The 9,587-nt window shown below is 38.0% G+C and overlaps 1 protein-coding gene across 1 annotated transcript in view; it reads left to right on the top strand.

The window, feature by feature from the left end:
• Positions 1 to 207: 207 nt before the first annotated feature.
• LOC103117566 (probable global transcription activator SNF2L1) overlaps positions 208 to 9,587 on the top strand; it is a 47,548-nt gene continuing 38,168 nt past the window's right edge. Inside the window, exon 1 of the mRNA XM_060184772.1 lies at positions 208 to 216. Within this exon, the coding sequence (XP_060040755.1) occupies positions 208 to 216 (9 nt within the window). The remainder of the gene's footprint in view (positions 217 to 9,587) is intronic.

The following is a 9,587-nucleotide window of genomic DNA, read 5'->3' as shown; positions in this document are numbered from 1 at the left end:
GATAATAGGGTATAATTCTATAATGTTCCCATCACCAGAGTTCTGTGTCAACATGCCCTCTATTGGAAACTGCAGATAGGGTTGACCTGTCACTTTTTTTGGTTACAGATAGGGGTTGACTTTATATCTATCACTTGGTCTAGGTCCATAGTTCAACGATTCCCTGACTAGGATTCCTGGTGATAATGTAGCCTGGTATTGGCCAAAATGGCCATCGTAAGTGAGCCACTCTCTTGCCATTATCCAGCTTTTGTAGTCCTTTCTTTGTCTGATGAGTTTAGACTTTCTCCTATTTGTTAAAGCATTGGGTGCCATCTGTTGCATCCAAGCTAGTATTTGGTTTGTGAGGTCAAGTTAGAGAGGATTTTAGTGTTGTCTAAGTTAACCTCAATTTTTTTTTTTGCATTTACTTATTTGATGATGCTAATAAAGTTTGTCATAGGGACAATAATTGTCCATATATATGTACATATATACACATATATATACATATACATATATATCTATATATCTATATCTCCAGTATATCTCTTGGCCAATTGTACACAGTGTTTCTTCTCAAGATTGTCAATGGGGTGACTATAATGCTGATGCCCTGTCATAAGAGATTAAAAGATGGAAGAGTAAATTTTACTTGCTTTCTTTTGTATAGTTGAGCAGATAAAGTGATTGAGAGAAGTGAAGTAGGGGGTAGGAGAGGAGAACATCCAGATAAGTAATAAGTATTTGATTAGAAAATTTATGGTGCCTTCTTTAGGCTATTCTACTAGATTGATTGCCAAGTTTATTAGGTTTGAATCTAATCTCGGAGGATTAATAAGCACTTTTACTTTGAGTCATATGATTGCCCCTAACTTATGGAGTACACATTTACCCAGTACCCTAGGTCCTAGTTTATATCTAGCATATGTAACTTTGTTACAAATATGCCATCTGAAATGGAACTAGGTAGTCCCTTGTGTTTGGAAAGATCTTACCAGGTTAAAGAAGTTGGGAGGTTGACATCTTAGACTTGGCATCTCTGGAGACAGTCTTCAGCAAAAAGGCAGTAGCAGTATAACTTGCCACGATGGTACCAGTAGCGTTGATTTAGTTGAGACCAACAGAGGCAGTATAACAGGGTAAGAGATCAGAAGAGGTACAAAGGAATGCAAGCCCAGTCTCAGAGTCTCCAGGTCTTGGAGAAATATAAGTTTTAAAGAGAATGAGAAAGGTTCCTTGTAGTTTTAGAGAGATTTTTAAATGGCGATCATTTATTATTATAACCGAATTAGTTGGGACCTTATTTTTCTTTGAAAACCCAATGATTAAAATTTACCATAATAAACTTGACCTTACCATGCTTTATGCCATTTAAAGATATCTACTAATAACAATATCTTAGATACTGACAGGACCAGATGATTTTGATCTATCTGGCCTAAGGATATAGGTAGCTTAGGTAACGTAGAAAAACAGATATTTTTAGAACTGCTTACAAATTTGAAACATTAAATACTCATATATATATATATATATATATATATATATATATATACTCAGAACTAAAATCTAGGCAAAGAACATGAAATATTAAATCTATTTTCCCTAATGTATTGAATTAATAGTGATTTATAAGATTATAAGTTAATAGGAGTATAGTTTCACACTGTTTCCACCACTAAAGGTTTGTGTCCTCATCCCACCCCCCACGATAACCACTGTAAGAAACATCTTTTTTTTTTCCCTCCAGGGTCATCACTGGGGCATTATGAATCCACTGCTCCTGGTGGCCATCTTTTCCATGTTGATGTTGTGCGAAATTAAGTTGCAAACACACACACACACACACACACACACACACACACACAACACACCCACCCACCCACACACAAACACATTTATATGGTTGTTGGAAAAATCATGACACAATTTTGCATAGAAAATTATAGAAAATATGGCACGACTTTTCTGACAGCTGAGTGTTTATTTTATTCATATTTTGTTTTAGATGTTATATTTATTTATTTATTTATATTTATGTTTGTGTATGTGTACGCAAGCATGTATATGTATATTGGTTTGCAGCCTGAAGTGTGATTTACTTTGGGTCATGATCAAAATAGTTAGAAAACCTTCAACTGGGGAGTCGGGCTGTAGTGCAGCGGGCTAAGCGCAGGTGGCGCAAAGCACAAGGACCGGCATAAGGATCCCGGTTCGAACCCCGGCTCCCCACCTGCAGGGGAGTTGCTTCACAGGCAGTGAAGCAGGTCTGCAGGTGTCTATCTTTCTCTCCTCCTCTCTGTCTTCCCCTCTCTCTCTCCATTTCTCTCTGCCCTATCCAACAACGACAACAACAATAATAACTACAATAATAAAACAACAAGGGCAACAAAAGGGAATAAATAAATAAAATAAATATAAAAAGAAGAAAAAAAAGAAAACCTCAACTGTTAATTATACAAATGCTCAATACACTATAGTCAATACTCGGATATTAATGTCTGTATGTATAGGTAAAATTGTGATAATTATTTATAGACATATTTGAACCTTGAACCATGGGATAGATAAATTGGGCCTTTCCAAGTGTCCCAGTCTCCTGTAAACATCAGTGCTTTAGTAATAAACCTTTTGACGTTGGCCACCATAAGTATTTGAACTGAATTAGGAAATTATTAGACAGGTTCGTAATTTATCTGACACCAGTGTCCTCAGATATATAGAGATTTTGTGACTGCTCCCTTTTCATTCTAGAGGCATCAAAGGCAGTGGGCATAGAAGTAGGAGATCTGGTTTCACTTAAGACTTTGCTTCTGATTGTGATGTTAAATGACTCTCAAGGGTCTTAATTTTATCACCTAAAACTGAGAACTCTTGGATTATGTGATTTGTTTTTATTTTTATTTTTTAAAATTTCTTTATTGGGGAATTAACGGTTTACATTCGACAGTAAATACAATAGTTTGTACATGCATAACATTTCCCAGTTTTCCATATAACAATATACCCCCCACTAGGTCCTTTGTCATCCTTTTTGGACCTATATCCTCCCCCCTGCCTACCCCAGAGTCTTTTACTTTGGTGCAATACGCCAATTCCAGTTTAGGTTCTAATTGTGTTTTCTCTTCAGATCTTGTTTTTCAACTTCTGCCTGAGAGTGAGATTATCCCATATTCATCCTTTTGTTTCTCAAATATTTCACTTAAAATGAAATTTTCAAGGTCCATCCAAGATGGGCTGAAAACGGTTAAGTCACTGTTTTTAATAGCTGAGTAGTATTCCATTGTGTATATATACCACAACTTGCTCAGCCACTCATCTGTTGTTGGACACCTGGGTTGCTACCAGGTTTTGGCTGTTACAAAGTGTGCTGCTAAGAACATGTGTGTACACAGATCTTTTTGGACGGTTGTGTTGGGTTCCTTACGATAAATCCCCAGGAGAGGAATTGCAGGATCATAGGGTAGGTCCATTTCTAGCCTTCTGAGAGTTCTCCAGACTGTTCTCCACAGAGGTTGGGCCAATTTATATTCCCACCAACAATGCAGGAGGGTTCCTTTGACCCCACACCCTCTCCAGCATTTGCTGCTGCTACCTTTTCTGTTGTATGACATTCTCACTGGAGTGAAGTGGTATCTCATTGTTGTCTTTATTTGCATTTCTCTGACAATCAAAGACTTGGAGCATTTTTTCATGTGTTTCTCGGCCTTGTGGATCTCTTCTGTGGTGAATATTAAGTCCATGTCCTCTCCCAATTTTTGGATGGGGTTATGTGTTTTCTTGTTGTTGAGTTTGGCAAGATCTTTATATATTTTGGTTATTAGCCTCTTTTCTTTTGTATGGTATGTAAAGATGTTCTCCCATTCTGTGAGGGGTCTCTTGGTTTGGGTAGGGATTTCTTTTGCTGTGCAGAAGCTTTTTAATTTGATGTAGTCCCATAGGTTTATGCTTGCCTTGCCTTAGTCTTCTTTGTAATTGGATTCATTTCTTTGAAGATGTCTTTAAAATTTATGTGGAAAAGAGTTCTGCCAAAATTTTCCTCTAAGTATCTGATAGTTTGTGGTCTAACATCCAAGTCCTTGATCCACTTGGAATTTACTTTTGTGTTTGGTGAAATATAGTGGTTCAGTTTCATTCTTCTGCATGTTTCAACCCATTTTTTCCAACACCATTTGTTGAAGAGACTCTGCTTTCCCCATTTAATAGTCTGGGCACCTTTGTCAAAGATTAGATGTCCATAGATGTGAGGGGTTACTTCCGGGCTCTCAACTGTATTCCACTGCTCAGTGTGTCTATTCATGTTCCAGTCCCAAGCAGTTTTGATGACAATGGCCCTATAATACAATTTGAGATCTGGAAGTGTGATGCCTCCAGTTCTGTTCTTTCGTCTCAAGATTGTTTTGGCAATTTTAGGTCTTTTGTGGTTCCAGATAAACATTTGTAGCATTTGTTCTATTCTCCTAAAAAATGTGTCTGGGATCTTAATGAGAATAGCATTAAATTTGTATGTGGCTCTGCATAGTATATTCATTTTGTTGATGTTAATTATTCCAACCCACGAACATGGAATATCTTTCCACTTCTTTTTTTTAATATTTACTTATTTATTCCCTTTTGTTGCCCTTGTTGTTTTATAGATGTAGTTATTATTATTGTTGTTGTTGATGATGTCATCATTGTTGGATAGGACAGAGAGAAATGGAGAGAGGAGGGGAAGACAGAGAGAGGGAGAGAAAGAGAGACACCTGCAGACCTGCTTCACCGCCTGTGCAGCGACTCTCCTGCAGGTGGGAAGCTGGGGGCTCGGACCAGGATCCTTACCTCTGTCCTTATGCTTGATGCCACATATGCTTAACCCGCTGCGCTACTCCTGACTCCCCATCTTTCCACTTCTTTGTGACTTTTTCAATTTCCTTGATCAATGACTCATAATTTTCAGTATACAAGTCTTTCACTTCTTTGATTAGGTTAATTCCTACATATTTTATTGGTTTTTGTTGCTATAGTAAAATGAGTTAATTTATGGATTTCATCATCTTCTAACATAGTGTTTACATAGAGGAATGCCACTGACTTTTGAATGTTAATTTTGTAGTCTGACACCTTACTGTATTACCTGATGATTTCCAAAAGCTTCTTGCTGGATTCCTTAGGTTTTTCTATGTATATTATCATGTCATCTACAAATAGGGAGAGTTTGACTTCTTCTCTTCCAATCTGTATGCCTTTAATTCCTTGCTCCTGCCTGATTGCTATGGAAAGAACTTCCAACACTATGTTGAATAGTAATGGTGATAGTGAGCAGCCCTGTCTAGTACCTGATCTGAGGGGAAATGCTTCCAGTTTTTCATCATTGAGTATGATGTTGGCTGTAGGTTTGATATATATAGATTCCACTATCTTCAGAAATTTTCCATCTATACCCATTTTTTGTAGTGTTTTGATCATAAAGGGATGTTGTATTTTGTCAAAGGCTTTCTCTGCATCTGTCGATATGACCATGTGGTTTTTGGTATTGCTTTTGTTGATGTGGTGGATCACTATGATTGATTTACATATATTAAACCAACCTTGCATCCCTGGGATCATAAAAGGATGTTGTATTTTGTCAAATGCTTTCTCTGCATCTATTGATGTATTGAGATGACTTCTCATTAGTTGCATAGATGTTAAAATGTTAAGTCCTCTTGATTGACTGATCCTCTGAGCATTACGTAGTGTCCATCCCTATCTCTTTAAATTTTATTTTTTGAAAGTATATCATGTCAGATATGAGAATAGCTGTTCCTGCCCTTTTTTGTGGGCCATTGGCCTGTATGATAGTTTCCCATCCTTTCACTTTGAGTCTGCGTTTGTCTTGTTGAGTTAGGTGGGTTTTCTGTAGACAGCATATTGTTGGGTTGTGTTTTCTGATCCATCTTCCTACCCTGTGCCTTTCAATAGGTGAATTCAGGCCATTGACATTTATTGATATAAAAGATTGAAGATATTTTAACGCCATTCTTGTAGATTTTTAGAGTGTTCTGATATATGGCCTATTTATGGTGGTCTAACTGTTTATAGGAGACCTTTCAGAACTTCTTTCAAGACAGGCTTGGTGATAGTTGATTCTTAAAACTGTTGTTTATCTGAGAAGGCTTTTTAAAAATTATTTTAAGACTTTCTTTTTTTAATATTTATTTATTTTCCCTTTTGTTGCCCCTGTTTTTTTTATTGTTGTTATTGATGTCTTCGTTGTTAGAACAGAGAGAAATGGAGAGAGGAGAGGAAAGACAGAGAGAGGGAGAGAAAGATAGACACTTGCAGACCTGCTTCACTACCTGTGAAGTGACTCCCCTGTAGGTGGGGAGCCGGGGGCTTGAACTGGGATCTTTATTCCAGTCCCTGAGCTTGGTGCCATGTGTGCTTAACCCTCTGCACTAACACCTGCCTCCCAAGACTTTCTTATTTATTTCCTTTTTGTTGCCCTGGTTGTTTCCATTGTTGTAGTTATTATTATTGTTGATGTCGTAGTTGTTGGATAGGACAGAGAGAAAGGGAGAGAGGAGGGGAAGACAAAGATAAGAGAAACATAAGACACCTGCAGACCTGCTTCACCACCTGTGAAGCGAGTCCCCTGCAGGTGGGTAGCCAGGGTTCGAACTGGGATCTCTATGCAGGTCCTTGGGCTTTGCACCACATGCACTTAACCCTCTGAGCTACTGCCCGACTCCTGTTTGGGAAGGTTTTTATGCCTCCATCTCGTCTGAATGGCATTCTGGCAGGATACAGTAGTCTTGGTTGAAAGCCTTTCTCATTGAGCACTCGATAGATAACTTGCAATTCTCATCAGGCCTGTAGTCTTTGTGTGGAGAAGTCTGCTTCTAATCTTATGCGTTTTCCTCTGTAGGTGACTCTTTGTTTGTCTCTTGCAGCCTTCAGGATCCTTTCTTTGTCCTTATTCCTTTCCATTCTAAATATGATGTGTCTTGGTGTCTTTAAGTCTCATTTAATTCTATTTGGGACCCTCTGGGCTTCTTGATCCTTTATGTCTTTGATGTTGTCTAGACTAGAGAAGTTCTCAGCTATTAGGTGCTAGAGAATGCTTTCTTCCCCTCCCTCTCTTTCTTCCTCTGGTAAGCCAATAATGCTCATATTATTTCTTTTGAAGTTATCCCATATGTCTCTGTCATTGTTTTCAGTATCTCTTAATCTCTTTTGAGATCTCTTACCTCTTTTTTAGTTGTCTGTAATTCATCCTCGATCTTGCTAATTCTGTCTTCAGCCTCACTGATTCTATTCTCTCTCCCCTCTACTGTTTTCTGGAGTTCATCTATTTTGGCACCTTGTTCTGATACTGTTTTAGCTTGTTCAGCTAGTTGTGTTCTTAGCTCAGCTATTTCAGCTTTCAGGTCTCTAATAACCTTGAGATAATTAGTGTTTCTTCCAGGGTCTCATGTGTTGTTTCTGCATTTCTGATGACAATTCTTTCAAACTCTTTACTCACTCCTGTGATTATTTCCTTAACTAGTGTTTGGCTGTTGATCTCATTATTTTGTGCTTCAACCTTGGTGGGCTTTTAGCTGGACTCTTGCCCTGGTTCATTTCTCCAGTATTTCTTCTTGTTGGTTTAACCATTCTATATAGTATGTTATGAGGTCCCTCTCTCAGTACTTTTCAAATTACTGATCAAGCTTGCCTGGATTGACTTGTGTCTAAGTAATGTAATTAAAGGGTTCACAGTTGTGGAAATAGACAGTTTTTTCAATATTATTTTAATTTCTGAGTTGGAGCACAGCCTCTTTTGTTCTTTTTTCTCCCTGTAGGCTATGGGAGCCTGAGGACTTTTAAACTATATGCAGGCTTCTTAGCTTAATCACTGATTCCTGACCAAGATATAAAGCAGGGTGGGGCAGAGATAATACAGTCATTATGCAGAGACTCTCACAGCCCCACTGCTAGGCCACCGAGATATAGATCTTCTCCTGAGTTTCCTGGTTAGTTCTCTGTCCCCTTGTGTCAGCAAAGGGACTCCCCCCTACTGCTCCAGCTTCTGAGGGCAGTTGCAATGGAGACTCACAGTTGCATTTGGGGAGTCTTGGGGGGGGGGAGTCCTTTTCTCCCTTCAACCCTCTTTTTGTTGTTGAAACAGACTGGAGGTGGTGTTTCAACTGGTAAACTGTTGGACTGTTACCAGCCACTTATTCTCTCCCTAAGCTCCTCTTTGTCCACGAGCCACATGTATTTGCACTCACCAGTGATTTGGTGGGTTCCTGAAGTCATTCTAGTCCTGTCTTGTTGCGGTCCCAGATGATCTCCTTTGCTATTCCTGGATTATGTGATCTTAAATGTTCTCACAATACATTTAGCTTCAAATCTAACATTAATTTCAAAATTTTTATTCATACAACTTTCAAAACATAGCTAATTTAAATTGAAATATCCATTTTTTTCCTTGAAACTGTCCCGGGGGTCTTTAAACCAAATGCTCCACAAAAATCAAACATGGATAAGATGTTTTAATTTTGTTTCAAATTCCATAATGTCTTAATTGACTTTGTAAATATGACCACTTCTCAGGATGGAACAGATCTCTATAAAGACAGTTTTTCTGTTCTCTTCTTCAGCCCAGGCAACCCTGAACTGAAATTATGGGCATCTGATGAATATTTGTTGAATGATTCCATAGCCTGTGTGGTGCAGAACTTTGGATTTCTGAAAGCTTTGTAGTGAATCATTAATTTTGCCAATATATCATACTTTTTAAACTGATTTTATAATAATTGACAAGACCATAGGATAAGAGGGGTACAATTCCACACAATTCCCATCACCAGAGTTCCATATCTCCTCCCCTCCATCGGAAGCTTTCCTATTCTTTATCCCTCAGGGAGTATGGGCCCAAGGTCATTCTGGTCATCATAATTTTGTGTTTGTTGTACTTACCGGTCCCTTCTCGATACACGTTTTGCTGCTCCCTGTTAAATTTTGTGGTATTACTTTGACCCATAACATCTGGAATTCAATTAATACATGTTAAAAATTCTCTCAGCCTGCCTGGCTATTATGCTGGCCACTACCTATACAGATTAAAAAATACTTTAAAATTGTATTAACTTTTAATTTATTTAAAGGTTTTATTAATGATTTAATAGCGGCTTACAAGATTATAAGATTTCAGGGTCCTAGTTCCATGCCACACCTACCAGTATAAGTAGCCTCCTGTGCTAAATAGATTAAGTCGTCTCATGAAACTACATTCTTTGTTTCATAGCAACTTCAGAAAGCTCAGAAACATACATTGGCTGTCATGACCCATTAGTAAAGTATATGACTTGTTCCTGCTGGAAAGTGAAGGGATATATAAGAAATTTCACAGGATTGGAATCACTCATGTATATTGAATCCTTTCTATATGTTGAAATGATGTCATGCTGGTAATGCTTGATATTAGTAAGAATATGGTATAGAAAGTAATAATTTTGCCCATGGCCTTTTAAATTCCTGTGGGAGCCTGGTCAGTTGGTGATCTTGTGGTAAGAACTTCTCCAGCTCATTGAATGTGAGGTATTCATTTGAGGGAGACCTTTGTTTCTCTTTTGTTAGTAAACGTTATCAATAGCATG

Source organism: Erinaceus europaeus, unplaced genomic scaffold (genome assembly GCF_950295315.1).
Source record: "Erinaceus europaeus unplaced genomic scaffold, mEriEur2.1 scaffold_871, whole genome shotgun sequence".
Classification (NCBI taxonomy): domain Eukaryota; kingdom Metazoa; phylum Chordata; class Mammalia; order Eulipotyphla; family Erinaceidae; genus Erinaceus; species Erinaceus europaeus.
Note: the sequence above shows the minus strand (reverse complement) of the source record. Positions and strands in the feature narration are given on the sequence as shown.